General features: G+C 40.3%; 1 protein-coding gene and 1 long non-coding RNA gene across 3 annotated transcripts in view; one reads left to right on the top strand and one right to left on the bottom strand.

The window, feature by feature from the left end:
• Positions 1-9,736, top strand: part of LOC141129432 (uncharacterized) — a 350,961-nt gene extending 341,225 nt beyond the window's left edge. For both annotated transcript variants that reach the window (XM_073617465.1, XM_073617464.1), the window contains exons 5-6: positions 8,058-8,110; positions 9,144-9,736. In XM_073617465.1, the coding sequence (XP_073473566.1) occupies positions 8,058-8,110; positions 9,144-9,149 (59 nt within the window). In that variant the 3' untranslated portion in view covers positions 9,150-9,736. The remainder of the gene's footprint in view (positions 1-8,057; positions 8,111-9,143) is intronic.
• LOC141130138 (uncharacterized) overlaps positions 1-23,160 on the bottom strand; it is an 875,833-nt gene that overhangs the window by 771,439 nt on the left and 81,234 nt on the right. The window lies entirely within an intron of this gene.

Raw genomic sequence — 23,160 nt, 5'->3', positions numbered from 1 at the left:
ATAAGCGTATATTGATTGGTTTGCGCAAAAGTTATAGCGTCTACAAAATAGGGGATAGATTTATGGCATTTTTGTTACTGGTAAGGAAGGGGTTAATACTAGGGGCGATCGAGGGGTTAAATGTGTGTTCCCTGGATGTGTTCTAACTGTATGGGGATAGGACTGACTGGGGAAAGAGACATATCGTTGTTCCTACTTAGTAGGAAGAAACAATATGTCTCCTCTCCCCTGACAGAACAGGGATTTGTGTGTTTACACACACAAATACCCGTGCTGGCTCTCAGGCACGCAATCGCGCGTGGCCGGAGGCGATTGCATCTGCCGGCCACGCGCATTGGGTCCCCCATCGTGCAGCATGTGTGTGTTGAAGCCGAAGAAAGTGTAAATGAGCCCTTAGAGATGTGCACAATGAGAAAATTCATTTAGTTTTGGATTCATTCATTAACCACTTCAGCTCCGGAAGGTTTTACCCCCTTCATGACCAGGCCATTTTTTGCGATATGGCACTGCGTTATTTTAACTGACAATTGCAGCGCTGTACCCAAATTAAATGTATTTCTATTTTTTTCCCAAAAAATAGAGCTTTCTTTTGGTGGTATTTGATCACCTCTGTAGTTTTTATTTTTTGCGCTTTAAACAAAAAAAGGCCGACAAGTTTGAGAGAAAAAAAAAATATTTTTTACTTTCTGCTATAAAACATATCCAATAAAAAAAATATAAAAAATTAAATTTCTTCATCAATTTAGGCCAATATGTATTCTGCTACGTGTTTTTGGTTAAAAAAAATCCCAATACGTGTATATTGATTGGTTTGCACAAAAGTTATAGCGTCTACAAACTATGGGATTATTATTATTATTATTATACAGGATTTATATAGCGCCAACAGTTTACGTAGCGCTTTACAACTTGAGGGTAGACAGTACAAATACAATACACTTTAATACAGTAGGAATCAGAGGGCCCTGCTCCTTAGAGCTTACAATCTAAGAGGGAAGGTCAAGAGATACAAGAGGTAATAACTGTGGGTGATGTGCTGATTGAGAAGATAAATGTACAGTTGTTAGGTGGGGGCCAGATAGGCTTCTCTGAAGAGATGAGTTTTCAGGGATCGTCTGAAAGTGAATAAAGTAGGAGAAAATCAGACGGATTGGGGTAGAGCATTCCAGAGGATGGGAGAGGCTCTGGAGAAGTCCTGAAGGTGAGCATGGGATGAAGTGACAAGGGAGTTTGAGAGCAGGAGGTCTTGGGAGGAGCGAAGAGAACGATTAGGTTGGTATTTTGAGACAAGGTTAGAGATGTAGCTGGGGGCCAGGTTGTGGATGCAACTCCCCCAATGAGGAGGGAGTTGCAGTAGTCGAGGCGGAAGATGACCAGGGAGTGGATTAGAAGCTTTGTGGTGACATTGGTTAGGAAGGGGCGTATCTTGGAGATGTTGCGGAGATTGAGGCGGCAAGCTTTGGATAGTGATAGAATGTGGGGTCGAAAGGTTAGTTCAGAGTCCAGGATTACACCTAGGACCTTGGCGTGGGGAGATGGGTTGATAGTTGAGCCGTTGACATTGACAGGGAAATCAGAGGAAGTGGCACCTGAGGGAGGAAATATCATGAGCTCAGTTTTGGATAGGTTGAGTTTGAGGAAGTGATGTGACATCCAGGCTGATATGTCTGCTAGTAAGTTGGTAATGTGTGAGGAGACAGATGGAGAGAGCTGGGGGGTGGAGAGATAGATTTGGGTGTCATCAGCATAGAGATGATATTTAAAGCCGTGGGAGGCAATCAACTGACCCAAGGAGGTGGTGTAGATTGAGAAAAGGAGAGGTCCAAGAACAGAACCTTGGGGGACCCCAACGGAGAAAGGAAGAGGAGAGGAGGAAGTAGAGTTGTAAGTGACACTGAAGGAGCAGTGTAGGTAGGTAGGATGAGAACCAGCGAAGAGTACAGTCACGGAGACCAAAGGAGTGGAGTTTATTGAGGAGGAGGGGTTGGTCCACTGTGTCAAAGGCAGCAGAGAGATCCAGGAGAAGTAGTACAGAATAGTGTTCACTGGTTTTAGCCGTTAGTATGTCATCTGAGAGTTTAAGGAGGGCAGTTTCCGTGGAGTGTTGAGGGCAAAATCTGGACTGAAGGGGATCAAGAAGTTTATTCATGGTCAGATGGTCGCTTAGTCGGTTGTAGACCAGTCTTTCAAGAAGTTTGGAAGAGAAGGCGAGTAAGGAGATGGGATGTAGGTTGTTGAGATTGGTGGGGTCCAGTCAGGACTTTTTAAGTATGGGGGTGACTAGTGCATGTTTTAGAGAGTTTGGGAAGATGCCACAAGAGAGGGATAGGTTGAAAATGTGAGTTAGAGAGTGTAGAATCGAGTCAGAGGGTGAGCGTAGCATTTGCGAGGGAACAGGATCCAGGGGACAGGTGGTTAGATGAGTGTTAGATAAAAGTTTAGCAACCTCAGTAATAGTAGCAGGGTTGAATGAGGGAAGTAATGATTGTGTCTGTGGACATGGGTTGTTGTGTGGGGGAGGTTTTTAAGCATTGGCGATCTCCTAATGAATTGTATCAATCTTAGTTTTGAAGTGATTGGCGATCTCCTGGGCAGTGAGTAAGTTGGTGGGTGGAGGCAGTGGAGGACAGAGTAGAGTATTGAAGGTAGAGAAGAGTTGACGTGGACTGGATGAGAAGGTGTTAATGAGTGTGATAAAGTAGGTCTGTTTGGCAGTGTGAAGGCAGGAATAGTATTTTAGGAGGGCAGATTTGTATTGTGTGAAGTCTTCCTGGATCTTAGTCTTATGCCCAGGTCCCCATGGTACAAGAACTATCCTCGGGGGTCATCCCATACAAAGTGCTGCGGTAAGAAACCTGTCAAGAAGTAAGTAAGAACAGGCTTCCAAGGACATCGCGCTGCCACGTGGGTCCTTTAATATCCCTCCCCATCACACCCAGTGTTCTATCAGTAAACCTGTGAGATCAGCAGGCTTGCTGATGCTTTTAAAATTCAACATCAAAACAGTCACACGAACTTCCAAATACTGTATTTCACTATATAAGCTCAGTTTACTGGTAAAACTAAGTGTGAAATGCAAGACTTCGGTGGGTGTAAAAAGATGTCTGTTTGCCACCTTCTCTGTAGGCTTACTGCGGACGAGTGCGGGTGTACCAAGATGGCCGTGCCAGAATGCCACTTCAGTTACAAATTCTGATGGGTCACCTAATCTGACAAAACACTGACAATGAGTGCCATGACTCGGGGTGGACGCAAAGGGGAGGGGCCACGCGCGCGCATGAATGTAGGGACTTGAAACATCACATATAGATTGGTTACAGTAGAAAATATGAACTGCATGCAGAATAACTGGTTCTGGGTGGGAATGATCCCATAGGACTTTTTGCTTCCAGCTGATCAGTGACAAATCACCCACTGGTGGGCCAATGGCACTGAAAGCAATGGGCTTCCCAGGTCGGAGCATTATTGCGCTGAAAAAGGCCAATCAGCTCGCTGCATTACAGCAAGGTCAAAGTTCCATTTGTAGGCCATGTCAAATTGATTAGGAACAGCAACCCCTTCCTGCCCTTTTTGCTCAAATAAATATCCCCCAAATTAAAAAAAAAAAGAAAAAAAAATGTCTTCATCAGTTTAGTCCAATATATATTCTTCTACATATTTTTGGTTAAAAAAAATCACAATAAACGTATATTGATTGGTTCGCGCAAAAGTTATAGTGTCTACAAAATAGGGGATAGATTTATGGCATTTTTATTACTGGTAAGGAAGGGGTTAACACTAGGGGCGATCGAGGGGTTAAATGTGTGTTCCCTGGATGTGTTCTAACTGTATGGGGATAGGACTGACTGGGGGAGGAGACATATCGTTGTTCCTACTTAGTAGGAAGAAACAATATGTCTCCTCTCCCCTGACAGAACAGGGATTTGTGTGTTTACACACACAAATACCCATGCTGGCTCTCGGGCACGCAATCGCGCGTGGCCGGAGGCGATCGCGCCTGCCGGCCACGCGCATTGGGTCCCCCACGGTGCATCGTGTGTGTGTTGAAGCCGAAGAAAGTGTAAATGAGCCCTTAGAGATGTGCACAATGAGAAAATTCATTTAGTTTTGGATTCATTCATTAACCACTTCAGCTCCGGAAGGTTTTACCCCCTCTTGACTAGTACATTTTTTGCGATATGGCACTGCATTATTTTAACAGACAATTGCGGCGCTGTACCCAAATAAAATGTATTTCTATTTTTTTTCCCAAAAACAGTGATTTGTGTATTTACACACACAAATCCCCCTGCTGGCTTTCGGGCATGCGAATTGGGTCCCCCGACGTGCAGCGCGTGTGTGTGTGTTGAAGCCGAAGCAAGTGTAAATGAGCCCTTAGAGATGTGCACAATGAGAAAATTTGTTTAGTTTTGGATTCATTCATTAACCACTTCAGCTCCGGAAGGTTTTACCCCCTTCATGACTGTTAAGTCGCCCCTATTGCTCCTTTGAACCCGGGTTGGACTTATGGGTGTATGGATAGAACTCTCTGATTGATCGGGTAATCAAGACACACACACAGGGGATGGTGAATCAAAATTACAATGCTTTATTGGGTTCGCATATATCTTATACACTTACAGAGAGAGAAAAACCCTCCCTCTTATTATCAGCCAATGAGATTGAAGCATAAACCTTATAAAAAAAATAAGCATAAACATCATAAACCGCATATTCTGCCTGGAGACATCTCTCAGGCTATGTTTAAATATAAATATATATGAAGCTACGTATATTAGGCAATTTGCCAATGTTCCAGACACCCAACTGTTTACTTCCGCGATGTGCGATCCCTCGGGTGCGCATCGGGGAAATTCTGTGCTGGCCTTGTCGTTTGGACACAGTCAGTCACAGAACGCTGTAAATGGCCAATCACAGCGGCCATTTACAGTGCGATCGGAGTGTCCAATTAGAGAGGATCCCATATGTAAACATATGAGATCATCTCTCATCACCGGCTCTCCCTCCTCACACAGAGACAGCGTGTGAGGGGGGAGAGCGAACCGCTGCAGCGGTGAGTGAAAAAAATCACTACACTAACACAACACAGTGCCATCTATCAGTGCTATCTGTCCCCATTGCCATCTGTCCCCAGTGCCATCTATCAGTGCCATCTGTCCCCATCGCTATCTGTCCCCAGTGCCATCTATCAGTGCTATCTGTCCCCATCGCCATCTGTCCCCAGTGCCATCTATCAGTGCCATCTATCAGTGCTATCTGTCCCCATTGCCATCTGTCCCCAGTGCCATCTATCAGTGCCATCTGTCCCCATTGCCATCTGTCCCCAGTGCCATCTATCAGTGCCATCTGTCCCCATCGCCATCTGTCCCCATCGCTATCTGTCCCCAGTGCCATCTATCAGTGCTATCTGTCCCCATCGCCATCTGTCCCCAGTGCCATCTATCAGTGCCATCTATCAGTGCTATCTGTCCCCATCGCCATCTGTCCCCAGTGCCATCTATCAGTGCCATCTATCAGTGCTATCTGTCCCCATCGCCATCTGTCCTCAGTGCCATCTATCAGTGCCATCTATCAGTGCTATCTGTCCCCATCGCCATCTGTCCCCAGTGCCATCTATCAGTGCTATCTGTCCCCATCGCCATCTGTCCCCAGTGCCATCTATCAGTGCCATCTATCAGTGCTATCTGTCCCCATCGCCATCTGTCCCCAGTGCCATCTATCAGTGCTATCTGTCCCCAGTGCCATCTGTCTCTAGTGCCACCTATCAGTGAAACCTGCCTCCAGTGCCACCTGTCCTCAGTGCCACGTATCATCTATCAGTGTCACGTGCCATCTGTTATCAGTTTCACGTGTCATCAGTGCCATCTGTCATCAGTGCCACATATTGGTGCCATCTGTCATCAGTGTTGCGTGTCATCAGTGCCACGTATTAGTGCCATCTGTCATCAGTGCCACGTATTAGTGCCATCTGTCATCAGTACCACGTATTAGTGCCATCTGTCATCAGTGCCACATATCATCAGTGCCACATATTAGTGCCATCTGTCATCAGTTTCACGTGTCATCAGTGCCACGTATTAGTGCCATCTGTCATCAGTGCCACATCAGTGTCACATGCCATCAGTGCCATCTGTCATCAGTGCCACATCAGTGTCACATGTCATTGTCCTGGTGCTCCAGGGCCTTCAAAAGTGTAATAGGTAGTCAACAAGTTAGATGTGTAATTTATGTCCCTAGAACTCCTGACGGTGCTCCCTGAATGTTGGGCCTCTCTATGTAGCCAGGCTGTGAAAAAGTCCCACACACGTGGTATTGTAATACTCAGGAGGAGTAGCAGAATGTATTTTGGGGTGTCATTTGTGGTATACACATACCATGTGAAAGAAATAACCTATTACAATGACAATTTTGTGGAAAAAAAAAACAAATTAAAAAAAAAAACTTAATTTTGCAAAGAATTGTGGGAAAAAATGACAACATCAAAAACCTCACCATGCATCTTACTAAATACCTTGGAATGTCTACTTTCAAAAAAAGGGTCATTTGGGGGGTATTTGTACTTTCCTGGCTTGTTCGGGTCGCAGGAAATGAGATAGGCCACCAGTACATCAGATGTGATCAATTTTTTATGATTTGCACCACAGCTTGTAGACTCTCTAACTTTCACAAAGACCAAATAATATCCACTAATTTGGGTTATTTTTACCAAAGATATGTAGCAGTATAAATTGTGTCCAAAATTTATGAAGAAAAATTAACGATTTGCAAAATTTTATTACAGAAACTAAGAAAAATGCGTTTTTTTTCAAAATTTTCGGTTTTTTTTTTCATTTATAGCGCAAAAATAACACAGAGGTGATCAAATACCACCAAAAGAAATCTCTATTTGTATGAAAAAAAGGACAAAAAATTCATTTGGGTACAGTATTACATGACTGAGTAATTGTCATTTAAAGTCTGAGAGCACTGAAAGCTGAAAATTGGTCTGGGCAGGAGGGGGGTTTAAGTGCCCAGTAGGCAAGTGGTTAAAGGAGCATTAAATACCAGGATTGCATTACACACAGAGTGCAGAGCTGTCACTTGTAAACACAGAAACCAGACTTCTGTGTTTACAAGTGATTGTGGTGAACAGGCACCAAAGGGTCTGAGCCAGAGGTGGTGGAACCAAGTTCCACCAAGTTCCCCCTGAAAAAAAGCCCTGATCAGTAACAATCACTCACTGTGTTCATTCATAACTGAAGCATAGTAAACTGTGTTCATTTGGAGAGGGGCTGCAACTTGGCTGTATAGGGCCCTGTGGTTTCTATCAGCAACCCTGGCTATTAGTATGACTTTGAAGGAGGATTAAGAAAAAACTGTAATGCCCTGTACACACGACCGGTGTTGCCGTCGGAATAAACTCCGAAGGTTTCTCCGACGGAATTCCGCTCAAGCGGTCTTGCCTACACATGGTCAACCCAAAGTCCAACCGTCCAGAATGCGCTGACGTATGACACGTACGACAGGACTAGAAAAAGGAAGGTCAGTAGCCAGTAGCCAATAGCTTCCGTCTCGTACTTGCTTCTGAGCATGCGTCGTTTTTGGTCCGTCGGAACAGCATACAGACGAGCGCGTTTCCCGATTAGTAATTAGCTCCATCGGAAAAATTTAGAACATGTTCACTATCTAAGCCCGTCAGAATTTTCAACAGAAAAAGTCCGATGGGGCATACACACGGTTGGAAAATAAGATGAAAATCTCCCGTCGGACTTTTACTGACAGACATTCCACTCGTGTGTACGCGGCATAAGCGTTAGGTACGATAGCATTCAGTATTGCACTTATAGGTGAGCTATTTGTTGCTCTCAAATATTACTTACATAAAGTCATATATAAAACACTCATTTCAATTGACATGTTACTTTTTGACTGTGTGGAGCTCCACCATGAAATGTTGAAGAGATATATAGCTGCATCTGCATATAATTGGGTGTGTGTAGTGATGTCCAATCACCTTACACTATTTAATAGTTCAGGCCGAATGTCTGATTTCTGCCTTTTCTCTTTTTTTTTTTCAGGTAGAAGATTTCAAGACTCTTCTTCTTCTTCTTATTCCTATTCATATAACAGTGTAAGTATGGCGCAGGAAGTGCACAATTATACCGAAAAGTCTTCTTGTGTATATTGGCATTTGGTTCTATAGCAGGTTGGGAGTTCATAGCATTACAAATTAGTATTTTCCGTGGCTTCAGATAGAACTGGGGTAGCCTTTCCGGGAGATGCCAGACTGATGCAAGCTGCTGCTGGCTTCTCTCATGCAGAACAATGGAACAGAAGGGTCGGGCGGTGTCCTGCATGGGTTATGGAGACACTCAGGATATTTAATACAGAGCTGTATTTTGGGGACAGGATTTTTTTATTGCAGTTCTCCGAGACATTTATATTTCAGTGACTTGTTATACCTCAATGTATGTAAAGCCACTTTGGTTTAGAGAAGAGGCCGGTTAAAACCCCTCAGATAATAATTTTGTGTCTGTGTCCCATTGGGGGGGATTTTCCTTCACTTCCTGTCCTGGGGAAATTTGCCTTATTTCTATTACATAAAAGTTATCAGGAGAAATAGAGAGAACAAATTTCCACAATGGGGACACAAACATGAATAGGGGTTCTAATTCCCCATACTCCAAAGCTCAAAGAAAGTTTTTGGTCTATAAATACACTTTACATTTAGTGTTTATTAAACGAAACCTGTGGCCAAGTTATGGACAGTATTTTACATGTTCTAAAGATGCTTTAAAAGTAGCCATCACTGATCCACACCTCCCAACATTTTGAGATGGGAATGAGGGACACCTACTGGCAAATGCATGGAGGTATAAGACACACCCCCCTGCCACACCCCCTTAAAGGTGAATTAACCAAAAAAAAAATATTCAGACTGGACATTTGATTCTCTCTGCCCTATACACTGGGAACTTCTTTCAGAAGCAGGTGGAAGGAATCAAACGACCAGCTCAGGAAACCCTGAACAGACAAAACCAATCAATCACTGCTTCACTCACTACAGTGAATTCAAAAACGAAATTCAGCCTAGCAACCTAACTAGAGGAGGGCACTACAATTACATTTACAGTGTGGATTTAACTCTAATTATTTTCCTGCAGGCATAGAAATCAAGATAGTCTGGACTAACCAGCTGTTACAAGGAATTCAGTGCTCCGGAGAGTGGATGTGTGAGGATGATCAGTGATTATCACTGTCTGGCCTTTTCTCTATGTCCAACTCTCTGTATATCTGTTTTTCCATAAAACATGAATTTCCTTTTCGTCATGCTTGCGGATGATGTCCTGAATCTTCTTCACCTGGAAAATTTTTTCTTTATGTCTCCACATTTTTTGCCTCTTTGGAATTTTAACCCCTTCAATACCGGACACTTCCCCCCCTTCCTGCCGAAGCCAGCTTTCAGCGCTGCCGCTTTGGAATTTATCCTGTGAACACCATCTCTGACCAGGCCATATACTCCTCATGTATGCTCTGGTACTGAGAGTAGCAGGGTATTTTGAAGAATTATTATTGTACATTGGAGAATGTAGTAATAAACCCACGCAGTGGAAATGGATGTGTAGGTTTTTAAAAACAGATTTGGAACTGCTGCCCCCCAACACGCAGTCACCATATAAAATGGAGACAGCTAGATTAGATAGTTTGAGAGAAGGGTGTGGCGCTGTTCCTCTAAATGCCCTGTGATATCCTGTGAATGTGCTGTATTCACTTCACTTTCAAAAGAGTGAAGTGGAAAAATCAAAAACCATTCAGTATGCAACTGGTTAGATTATAGGTACCATGGTGCTAATCATGTGTAAAATATTTGCAACAGTGCAATGCCAGGAAGGGGGAATAGGGGGGGTGGGGGGGGAGAGGGGAGTGGGAGCAATGGGAAGGGAGGGGGTAGTGGAATGCAAAGTTTGATTTAAATATTCAACTATAAGTGCAAATTCATTCAATTAAAGTGCACACGTGCAATCAGATGCAAAAATATAAAAGTCTTTTTTTTCACATAACAAATTATTTTGTGTAATATTCGTGCTCTTGGTTCTCTTGGTGATGGTGTGTAAATCCCATGCTCTAAATGTGCAGACACTCACCAGCTAACTTCACCCCTGCTGGGTTATCAGGCTGTAGATGTCCAATGACGAAACGCGTAGGGCGTGGCCTAATCTGTGCTTCCCAAACAACATTGAACAGCTAATGGTTAACCGAAAAACTCTGTCTTTTTTGCTTACTACACGGTTTTAAATTGTGAGTACCGCTCTGCTTGTTTAAATAAACTTTTTTAAAAACGATCTTACACTATGGGCACCCCTTCTCTTTTTATATGACATATCACGATCCTAAGACTGCCAAGAATTGCCGCACAGTGGCACAGACTGTGACTGCCTGATACCCCCAGCAGGGGTGAAGTTAGCTGGTGAGTGTCTGCACATTTAGAGCACGGGATTTAAACACCATCACCAAGAGAACCAAGAGCACGAATATTACACAAAATAATTTGTTATGTGAAAAAAGGACTTTTATATTTTTGCATCTGATTGCACGTGTGCACTTTAATTGAATGAATTTGCACTTATAGTTGAATATTTAAATCAACCTTTGCATTCCACTACCCCCTCCCTTCCCATTGCTCCCACTCCCCTCTCCCCCCCCACCCCCCCTATTCCCCCTTCCTGGCATTGCACTGTTGCAAATATTTTACACATGATTAGCACCATGGTACCTATGATCTAACCAGTTGCATACTGAATGGTTTTGATTTTTCCACTTCATTTTTTTGAAAGTGAAGTGAATACAGCACATTCACAGGATATCACAGGGCATTTAGAGGAACAGCGCCGCACCCTTCTCTCAAACTATCTATTATTGTACATTGCTATGTAACCTGTTTTTTATATGGTCTTGCACATATTTTGTTACATCGACCATAGGTCACTTTTACATTGTTTTTAATAAAGATTGATATTTTTAATTTACTACATATGTTTACAATTTCTTATTCTGCCTTAGGCTTAATGTACACGGAACGTTTTAAAACCCTCCCCTGAGCGATTTAACTTGACAGATCGTAAATGACTTTTGACCACTTCAATACCAGGTGCTTTCCCCCCCTTCCTGCCCAGGCCAATTTTCAGCGTTCAGCGCTGACGCTTTTTAAATGACAATTGCGCTGTCATGCTACACTGTACCCAAACTAAATTTTTATCATTTTGTTCCCACGAATAGAGCTGTCTTCTGGTGGTATTTGATCACCTCTGCGTTTTTTTTATTTTTTTTTCTAAACAAATAAAAACAAGACCGAAAATTTTGGAAAAAAAAAAAAAAGTTTTTCTTCGTTTCTGTTATAAAATTTTGTAAATAAGTATGTTTTCTCCTTCACTGATGAGCACTGATGAGGCAGCACTGATAAGGCGGCACTGATGGGTGCCACTGATGGACACTGTGGGATGGCACCGATGGGCATCACTGATATAGAGGCACTGGCAGGCATTGCTGATGGGCACTGATTGACACCATATGTGGGCACTGATTGGCATCATATGTGGGCACTGATTGGCATCTCTGGCCATGGGTGGTTATATATATATATATATATATATATATATATATATATATATATATATATATAACTGTATATATAGCTTGGCTGCAGAGAAAGGGACTGGGGAATCTCTGTCCTCATTCCCTTTCTCTGTCTCAAAAGTGAGAATTCAGGGGTCTGTTTAGACCCCTGATATTTCACCAAAGTCCCCCCAATGGGGCTCCTAAAAAAATTGTAAAAAACAATAATAATTATTGTAAAAATCATTAAATAAAACAATTGTAAAAAAGTAATTAAAAAAATAATAATATTAATAATAATAAAAATACTGACACCAATCTCTGCCCTACTGACATCGTCCATTGCTCTACCGACACTGTCCATTGCCCTACTGCTATAAATATATATATATATATATATATATATATATATATATATATATATATAATTATTTTTTTTTTGCATTGTGTATTCATTTTCCACTAATTGTAGGTGCAGCATTGGCGTTGTTTATTAATAATTTGACCTTTGATTTTTATTGTGATGCCGATACCCAACACTTTTCCCATCAACAACCACTGATGAGATCCCACCGCATATGTTCTTCTCCATCTATTCCTGTGGCACCCTCTGCTGTGAGGTCACAGGAGCCATACATACAGGGGAGGCATTGGGGGATCAATGTGCCCTGGCAATATTCACTGTCAGTGTGCATTGAAACCAACATCGAGGATATGCATCAGCCTCAACGGTAAATTGTGGCGGAACCCCCGGTTGAGAAGCCCTATCTTTATCCCATTGGCAAAACAGGAAGCGAGAGGAAATCCCTCCCAAAGTGAGGGAATTCCTGGTTGTCACCAGAACTAGTGTCCCCATTGGAACATTCCCCCTCTATTTCTTTGCAGACCACAACCTATAATTTGGGATTTTCTTTTATATTTGACAGTAGAGAGGGTGAATTACCTAACGGGGAAACTGACAGCAAAAAAAAAACAAAACTAAAAAAAAACAAAACCTGACAGAGTTTCTAATCCTTTTCCATGGAAGGTTTTGTCTTAAGGGTGCATTCACCCCTGCGAATGCACCCACATGGCGATTAGATGCGAAAGAGAAAAAAGGGGAAAAAAACTGCGCTAAGGTTTATACCTATGTGTGATGTACAAATATATATTAAACCCCTAAAAATTTAGGCAAATTGTAAAAAAGCAGCAATTCTCTTATATAGCATCGATATAATGGAATAAATTTAGAAACGTTAGAATCGCACTACCTGTGAATGTGTATCAACCATAAATAAATACATTTTAAAAATAGTGAATCATTGGCAGTACAATGTAAATAAGTTAAACATAGATAATAACTCATACATCCCATAAACACCCAATCACAATGGCTGTAAATGGGAGAACAAATAACTAAAGTGATGAAACAGTGAATCAAATGTAAATATACATAAGAGTTAGAATAGGACTAAAATTAGTCTCAGTAGGTGACTAAAAGAAGCAATGTCCACCCGTGCACAAAATGGGAATCAAGGTCATCCAAATGAGGAAAATCTTCATCTGCTATATGAAACAAACTTGTGATCCACCACCGCTATAGAAGAAATTACTTCTTACCAAACGGCCATGATCCCCGACTACAGAGGATCGTGGAAAGCATATAAGGCTGTAACTCTGGATACACCACACGTGCTGATTGGCTGCTGGGTCCTCAGATCACCTCATTAATAAACAGGCTCATAGGATATGCACAGCATGTAAAGAGACATAAGAGCTCCAATAGTGTAAAACCTTTCAGATTTATTAAAAATATTGTAGACGAAAACACACTTACAGAGGTAAAATCATAAGATTAGCCTTGAGTCCGATGTGTCGGCCGTACACAATCAGACAGACCCGTCCTACTGGAAGCACAAGCAGTGACTTGAGGTGACGTCAGCGCGTCGTCCTGCTCCACCCTACACATTTCGTAACAGAATTACGTCATCCAGGGGCACGGGTGGCACACTGCGTCACCTCCCTAAATACCATAACACCGTAACCAAGCCTCGTTCTGAGCCGCAGTCCATCAACAGACTTCCGCAATGAATAATGTAAACCGCGGGGCCCAGATCAGGTAACATCTCCCCAAAAGTGTGAAAAACAAGTTGATAAAATTAGAACGAAACCACCCATGTTATCAGAATACCCACATGTAACTCGGGCATCGACAGTCCGGGCACATAAAGGAAAACAAAAATACAAATAAGAATAAAAATCACTAATGCAAAAATATCTACTCAGATTGAGAAACGGAAGTATGCATAATGTCCACACTAGTGACACGCTCAATAACTGAGAAGACTGACATCTAGTGGGCAAATGGAAAACCAGTAGGTTGTTTAATATTCATTTTTGGATGGTAAATAATATATGCTCTTCTTACCTACAACCCGTGGCACACATAAATTCAGCTGACACATTAGGAGCCTCACACAACCATACCCGCAAAGGATATGTTATCCATCCCAACAGCAAATATAAATAAACAAATTGTCTCTTAATGGGTATTAATAAATACCACAATGGTCAATAATATAGGTGCCACTGGCAAGGGTTGAATTTAACTTTATTGACATTGCTCACTACTCAAATAAATAAAAGGAGTCCTGAGCCGTCCTTCGTTCTCAGAAACCAGAAAGTGAATTATTGTAACTATTGAGGCCACTTTCAAAGTATTAATGATGACATCTGGTGGATCACCACCAGAATACACCTCAAAATTTTTTTTAAATAAAAACAAAAATAAATATAGAAATGAATTAATTTAAAATCCAAATCGCCACTATTATAGGTGCGGTGTGGAAACATAAAGTGAAAAATCTACATGTAATATGAATATGTTAATTAATCATGAATAATTAACACTAACCAATTTTTGACACTAAATTGGTTTTTAGTTGTTAGTACTGCCCACACTATCCAAATTAGAATGAATAGTAAAAAGTTATATAAAAATAAATAAACAATGAGTAAAGAAGCAAATCTTTCATTCTGCAAGAACAGGAAGATAGATAGATGTTAACACTGGGGTCACTCTAAAGATGTTTGTGGCGACATCTAGTGGACCACAAGCCAAGTGCACCCCAGCAATTAGCTCTTATATCATCATTGATGAAAACAAAAATCATCAAAATTAAATTAACCTAATACAAATTACTGTTTCATTTAAAAACACCAATGGCATCCCAGTGAGTGTCAAATCCATATCCTCAGAGAGGGATTATAAATAATTATAAATAAGAAGCATTGAAAGAAAAAACAATCTCTGACGGATAGAGGCTCAAAACAAGAGGCCAATATTAAAGCCTATATTAAATTAACAAATCAATATAAAAACAACTATTATATTGCAAGTATATTGACCACATTCATATTACATGTAGATTTTTCATTTTATGTTCCCACACTGCACCTATATTAGTGGCGATTTGGATTTTAAATTAATTCATTTCTATATTCACTTTTGTTTTTATTTAAAAAAAAATTTGAGGTGTACTCTGGTGGTGATCCACCAGATGTCATCATTAGCACTTTGAGAGTGGCCCCAATAGTTACAATAATTCACATTCCGGTTTCTGAGAATAAAAGACGGCTCAGGACTCCTTTTATTTATTTGAGTAGTGGGCAATTTCAATAAAGTTAAATTCAACCCTTGCCAGTGGCACCTATATTTTTGACCATTGTGCTATTTATTAATACCCGTTAAGAGACAATTTGTTTATTTATATTTGCTGCTGGGATGGATAACATATCCTTTGCGGGTATGGTTGTGTGAGGCTCCTAACGTGTCAGCTGAATTTATGTGTGCTGCGGGTTGTAGGTAAGAAGAGCATATATTATTTACCATCCAAAAATTAATGCGATGTTCGCGGCAAATTCGAAAGCCGCGGAACACCATTAAAGTCTATGGGACATTAACATGAAAAACCAAAAGTTCTCATTCTAAAGGCTTATATGTGTGCAATTTATTGCCATAAAAAGTGTTTGGGGACCTGGGTCCTGCCCCAGGGGACATGGATCAATGAAAAAAAAAGTTTGGAAAATGCCAGTTTTTTCGGGAGCAGTGATTTTAAGAATGCTTAAAAATGCTTTAATGCTTAAAGTCTGGTATGGATATTAAGGGGAACCCTGCGCCAAAATAAAAAAAAAATGGCGTAGGGATCCTTCCCAAAATCCATACTAAACCCTTATCTGAGCATGCAAACTGGCAGGCCGCAGGAAAAGAGGGGGGGACGAGAGAGCGACCCCCCTCCTGAACTGTACCAGGCCACATGCCTCAACATGGGGGGGTCCCAAAGTGTCTTCTGTCTTTTTTACTATTTTTGACACTTTTTTTGGTAAATGTGTAGGGGTACACTGTACCCCCTTACCAATTTATATAGGGGGAGAGGCTGGGATCTGGGGGTGCCCTTGTTAAAGGGGGCTTACAGATTCTGATAAGCCCTTCGCCCGCAGACCCCCACAACCACCAGGCAAGGGTTGTAGGGTTTGAGGCCCTTGTCCCCATCATCATGGGGACAAAATGTTTTGGGGGGGACCCCAAAACATCCTCCCTATGTTAAGGGCATGTGGCCTGGTACAGTTCAGGAGGGGGGGGACGCTCTCTCGTCCCTCCCTCTTTTCCTGTGGCCTGCCAGGTTGCGTATGGGACTGGTATGGATTTTGGGGGGGAGCCCTACTCCATTTTTTATAAAATGTTGGCGCAGGGTTCCCCTTAAAATCCATACCAGATCTGAAGGAACCGGTATGGATTTTGGGGGGACCCCCACGCAATTTTTTAAAAATTTTGGGTTTGGGGTTCCCCTCAATATTCATGCCAGACCCAAAGGGCCTGGTAATGAACTAGCAGGGGGAACCAATGCCGTTTTTTTCAATGAGTTTTATCCATATTGCCGAGACCTGACAATTCATTACATTCATTAACCGTTTTAAATTATTTTTTTCCTTTAGAAATGTCATTTTGCTGTCAGACTGTTCTAAACACAGCAAAATGATGCCAGACATACATATTTTAATGATGCATACTATAGACACCCCCCAGGCATGATATTTAAAGCAATATTTATTTTGTATTGTTTTACTTTAACCATTAAAAAAAATCACTGCTCCACGAAAAAACGGCCGTTTTTAAAACTTTTTTTTGCATGGATACATGTCCCCTGGGGCAGGACCCAGGTCCCCAAACACTTTTTATGGCAATAACTTGCATATAAGCCTTTAGAATGAGAACTTTTGATTTTTTATGTTCGTGTCCCATAGACTTCAATGGGGTTTGCGTGTTCGTCCAAATTTTTTGCCTGTTCGCATGTTCTGCTGCAAACCAAACCGGGGGGTGTTCGGCTCATCCTTAACCAGGAGTCAGGCAACCTTGCAGGTGCTAAGTCTGATCATCTGCAGAGCAGAAAAGCGCTGTCCAGCAATCTCTGAAGTTCATATCCCAGGAGTGGACAATCGAAAGGTGTATTTTAAACACGTGCAATTTGTTTCGTTCCGAATTTTTTTCTTTTTTAACAAATTTCAACAAATTCGTTAATTTGGAAATATCCGAATTAGTGAAAACCCGTTTAACGAACTTTTCATGAATATTTGTAAAAATTCGTAAAATCTAAAAAATTCAAAAAATTCGGAGATTCTAAAATACGAAATAATAACTAACTAATAATAACTTGACTATTACTAACTGTTAAATTATAGGTATCGGAATTTCCTTTCAAATGTGGCTGTTAGTGGGGGCGCATGTGCGGCATGGGATGGAGCGGCCGCTTCTAATCAGAGCTCCGGCACCTTCAGGGCTTAAAGCCACTTAAACGGGGCCATAAACTCAAAAACGGCCTGAAAGTAAGTTAACCCCGCGGACTATCATCTGTGCATGCCGAATTCTCAAAAAAAGAGACGGAGGAGCCAACAGAAGTCTCTCACTCACTATCTGCTCAGATCAAAGGAGAAAAGCATGGCTAAATATGGCGCTGGCACCCTGCCTACATCACCTGCCGCCCATCCCCCTGCTAAAGAACTACAACAGACAGACACAGGATCTTCAAAAAGCAGTGATTACTCATCCTTATCTAAATCAGATTTGGACTACAGCTTAGAAGCTTTATACTCTAAACTGCTCACTAAATTCCAAACAGAGATACAGAAATCCATGTGTACCTTATCCCAGGAAATAGCAGCAATAGGAACACGTACTGACCTGCTAGAAAATAAGCATGATGAACTATCAATTGCTTATAATGATCTCTCCAGAGAACATGAATCTCTTGCATCAGCTTTTTACCAGTTGCAGGCGCATGTGGAGGATTTGGACAATAGGAACAGAAGGAACAATCTTAGAATAAGAGGAGCTCCAGAATCTGTCACAGATTTAATCGCATACTCCACACAATTATTCCAGTCTCTATTACCAGAGCAAAACCCTGAATCCTTCAAATGTGACCGCATACATCGCGCACTTAGAGCTAAACCTCCGCCTGATAAACCCCTCAGAGATATTGTACTTTGTATGAAAGATTTCCTAATTAAAGAAGAAATAATGCGTGCCGCACGGAGCATCAGAAACATCACATTAGATGGAGTTCAGCTACAGATCTATCCGGACATCTCACAGGCAACGCTTGACAGACGCAGAAAAATGAAAGAAATCACCTCAGTTCTCTCTACAACAAGGATCTGCTACAGATGGGGTTTCCCCTTTAAATTAATAATTCCTCATAACGGTACCACCTACATAGCCACCAACATCACCGAAGGTCAAGACATCCTGATAAAATTAGGTCTTCTAAACCCCAGCAACCTCCCACGTACTCCATCTACAAACAGCCCAGTGCCTATCTGGAACACCCCGGCTTCACGTGGAAACAGACGCAGATACAGACACGATCCCGCTCAATGGAGCTAGAAAAATCTACAAAAACTTTTTAGTTCCCCTTTTCTTTCTCTCATAAAGCTTTAACAGGAAGACAATTATTTTAATTTTTATTTTTTTATATTTTTATTTTTTTTCTGGAGTTTTTTTTGTGTTTTTTTTTTTTTTCTACTTCCTCAATACACTGCTTATTATAAGTCATTGTGCATCTGCCACTATATTTATGCAGATGTTGGAATTTTGATACATGCATTTTTACGTATTTTTGCAAACTCCATATTATTTTATTTTATTTAATTCTATTTAAATTTCTTATATATATATATATATATATATATATATATATATATATATATATATATATATATATATATATATATATATATATATTTCAGTATTATTTACAGTTTATTACATAACTGGTATGTGCCTACTCAACCTTACTAATTATCGAGGCCTTGCAATCACATACATCTATGAGTAACTAATGCCTCTTTTCCACTGAGCGGATCGGTTCAGTTCAGTTCGGTTCGGTACGCTATTTTGGGCGTTTCCATTATGAAAACGGCCCATACAATCAAACCGAACCGTTCCATTCAGGGTCCTGCTTCAGATGTGGGGCCATAGGAAATGGAACGGTTTGGTTAGGGCGGAGCTACGATACATTCCACTGATTGGCTGACAGAAAACCCTCTGCTGTGCTATGCTGAGGCATTTTTTCTAAACCCTGTATGGCCCCTTGTGGTCCCACTTGCAGTGGAAACGCTCACCAGAATAGACCGGACCATTCTAGGCCATTCAAACTGTACCGACCTGAACCAATCCACTCAGTGGAAACGAGGCATAAGGGTAATTCAGTATTAAGTCAATGTATGTCTTCATAATAAGGCAAATATATTCAGATGGACTTTCTAAGCTCATCTGAATAATGGCACTACACTGACATCTACTGTCGCAACATGGCACTACAAGCCTTAAATATCTTTCTCTACACAGGCTTTTATTAGTCTCAATGCAGTTTTGTTATATGTTATACCATACCACAACACTGCCATCTTGTGTCATATATTGGAAAGACATACCAATTAAAAAAAACAGACCATAGTCACTTTTTGCTCTCTTACAGGTATGCTTCTCACAATCCTCACTAGACATGTGCCCATGCAGCAACATGGTTTGCATCTCTTATACTAACCAACAATTTGGCCTGACCTTCAGTAGATCACTATACCTATTGGATATAACAGTTAATACTACAATTACATGCTTCATTCTCTGGTATGGTAGTAGTAATGCATATTATTCATTACGTATTAGTATACAACCGTACAATAGATCTAAAGTTTGATCTGTATATGTGTGCTCTTCAACATCACTAGACTTTTGGATCTATTTCAGTTTTTTTTTTTCCTCTCTTCCATAGCTCCCTTTTCCACAGGTATCAATAATAGATACAATTACACTGTCTTTAAGCTCTAGAATACTAGACATAAGATGCACAGTTATACTTTTCTATGACATTGGAGGTGGCGTCCCGCCTATGCCGACATGATTGACCCCCTCTCAGTCTCTACATATTCTCTCATTAGAGAAATGTTTTCTATTTTTCCTAAAAGATTATTCATATATCTTTTTATGTTCTTATTAATGTTATCTCAAAAATTTTGTCTCATATACTCAAAGACTGAGTTTAAATTCTATGGTTCGATTTAACTTTCTCGATCGGTTGGAAAATGACTCTTTCCAACCCCATACAGTTTGTTCACTACAAATTTTGTTTACTCTTAATTAATGTTATGTTACTCTTAGACACTATACTGAAAAATGATGGTACAATTTTTTTGTTATGCCTCAAGCTGCCCTTGATTGTAAAGATTATTCACTGGATTAAATCCTTGTACGCCTATTTTACAGTATCTATCCCTATTACAATTGGTCAATTATACACCATATTTCCCTTATTTTATCAAATCTTATTACTTCCTGATGAGCCCCCAAATTTGTTTCCAACCACATGACTATAACAATCTTATCTCACAACGTCCAAGGATTTAATTCACCACATAAGAGGAAAAAAGCATTCTTGCAATATAAAAAACTAAATGCCAAAGTATTATTGTTACAAGAAACACATTTCATGAAAGATGGACACCCCACATATTTCCATAAAGCTTTTAATCAATCCTTTTATACCACATTCACCTCCAAAACTAAAGGTGTGACAATTTTTATCCACCATTCTTTTCCACTGGAGGTTCAACAGGTTTATAAAGATCAAGATACATACACAACCAGGAGATCGCTTTAGAAATAAAAGACTATTTCAATCTAAATTCCACCCCAGAGATCTCTCCAACTTCATTATGGTTAGCACATAAGGCTGTTCTGAGAGGCCTTCTTATCAAAAAAGCAGCAAGATGTAATAAACTAAAATGGGAAAAAATCCATACCCTTACTAAAGATCTTCACAACCTATACAAAATTCATACCAACACGAACGACCCAAACATATATTCATTAATATCCCAAAAACGTAATGAATTAGACTCATTACTCACATATAAAACAGAAAAGTCCTTTAGATGGTCAAATGCAAAATTTCTCCTGTCAAGTAATGCATATTCGTCAATGTTTGCCCTCAAGCTTAACCAATCTATAAAACCCACCCATGTATATAAACTCAAAAATAACTCAAACCAACTAGTCACTCATCCACAAGAAATATTATCTATCTTTAAAAAATTCTACTCTGACCTACTTTCAGCTCCTAAATCATCGATCCCGCCCACAGCAATGTCCCGGTTGGAGAAAATCCCATTTCCAAAGCTAACCCAAACACAAATAGATGCTTTAAACGCCCCATGCACAGAGGAAGAAATAAATCGTATAATAAAATCCCTTAAAAAAAAACTCAGCTCCGGGCCCAGATGGATTCACCTCATTCTATTATAAACAATATCAACAATTATTAACACCAAATTTAGCAAAATTATATAACAACATTCTTAAAGGAGAACAGTTCCCAGAAGAGATGCTTCTTGCAAATATGTCTCTTATCCCAAAACCAAACAAAGACCACACATTGCCACAAAACTACAGACCAATTTCTGTAATAAACAATGACCTTAAGATATTCTGTAGATTATTATCCAATAGACTTGCATTAATAATTCCCTCACTAATCTCCCCCTACCAATCAGGGTTCATACCTGGTAGACAAATTACAGACAACATTAGATTAGCTACTAACATAATACAAGATGCAAATATCAACTCCAAATCTGTTTTACTTCTTAGTCTTGATATCAATAAAGCATTCGATAGTGTATCCTGGGATTTCCTTGACTTAGTTCTGAAAAGATACGGCTTCTTAGGAGAATTTCTCCACGCCTTTCACGCTCTTTATCATAACCCATGTACTAGGATTAGATTACCAGGCTGTAATTCAGACTTTTTCAGACTAGGTAGAGGAACGAGACAGGGTTGTCCCCTATCTCCCTTATTATTCGCATTAGCGCTTGAACCCTTAGCTACAGCAATACTGCACAACCCAGATATAAAAGGTTATAACTCTAACAATAATACCTATAAATTGAGTATGTATGCGGACGACATGGTATTATTCCTCACACAACCCAATATTGCTTTACCAAATTTACTACATACTCTTAAAACATTTGCCTCACTATCTGGCCTAACAGTGAATGTCACCAAATCTATAGGAATGCCAATTAACATCCCATCATCCCAATTAGACTCCTTACGTTCCTCATTCAACTTCTCATGGTCAATGGATTCTCTCCCTTATCTTGGTATATTTATTACACCAAATATTAATGACCTTTCCTCAAAAAACTACACCCCATTAATACAAAAAATGAGATTGATGCTCAAATTATGGAAATCTTTTAAAATATTGTTTCTTGGCTGAATTACAGCGATTAAGATGACAATCTTACCAAAAATCTTATACCTATTTAGAGCTCTCCCAATCAGATTAAATAAAGTAACTATTACTAAATTCCAAACAGAAATCAATAAATTTATCTGGTCAGACTCCCGTCCACGTCTATCTAGATCAGTATTACACAATCCACAGAAAAATGGTGGTCTGGGTCTCCCAGACTTCTGGCTTTATTACCTAGCCGCCAGATGGTCACAAATAGCACAATGGCACATTCCCAACCCCAAAGTCCAATGGGTTAGATTTGAAAAAGACTCCATCCAACCATATTCTATCTCAAGTATATTATGGGGTAATAAAGTATCAACTCACATCCTAGACAACCTTAATCAATTAGTCTCACATTCATATCAATTATGGAAACTACATAACAAAAAATATAACTTAACCTCTAACACACCTCCACTTGCATCTTTTATTGGTGACCCAAAATTCCACCTTACCTCAAATGAGAGAGGAGACTTTTCATGGTGGACAAATAATACCTAATATCCCTCTATAATTTTTTAGAAAACAACAACTTCACTTCATTCTCTTCATTGAAATCTAGACATCAGATCCCCAATACTGAGTTTAATAAATTTCTCCAAATTAGACATTTTTTTAGTACATATTTCCAAACAGTAAACTCACTCCCACCATCATTTTTTGAAAACATTTGTCTAAAAACACCTAGGAGAGCAGGTCTGATATCTGAAATCTACTCTAATCTAGT

The sequence above is a fragment of the Aquarana catesbeiana genome, linkage group LG02 (assembly GCF_042186555.1).
Source record: "Aquarana catesbeiana isolate 2022-GZ linkage group LG02, ASM4218655v1, whole genome shotgun sequence".
Classification (NCBI taxonomy): domain Eukaryota; kingdom Metazoa; phylum Chordata; class Amphibia; order Anura; family Ranidae; genus Aquarana; species Aquarana catesbeiana.
Note: the sequence above shows the minus strand (reverse complement) of the source record. Positions and strands in the feature narration are given on the sequence as shown.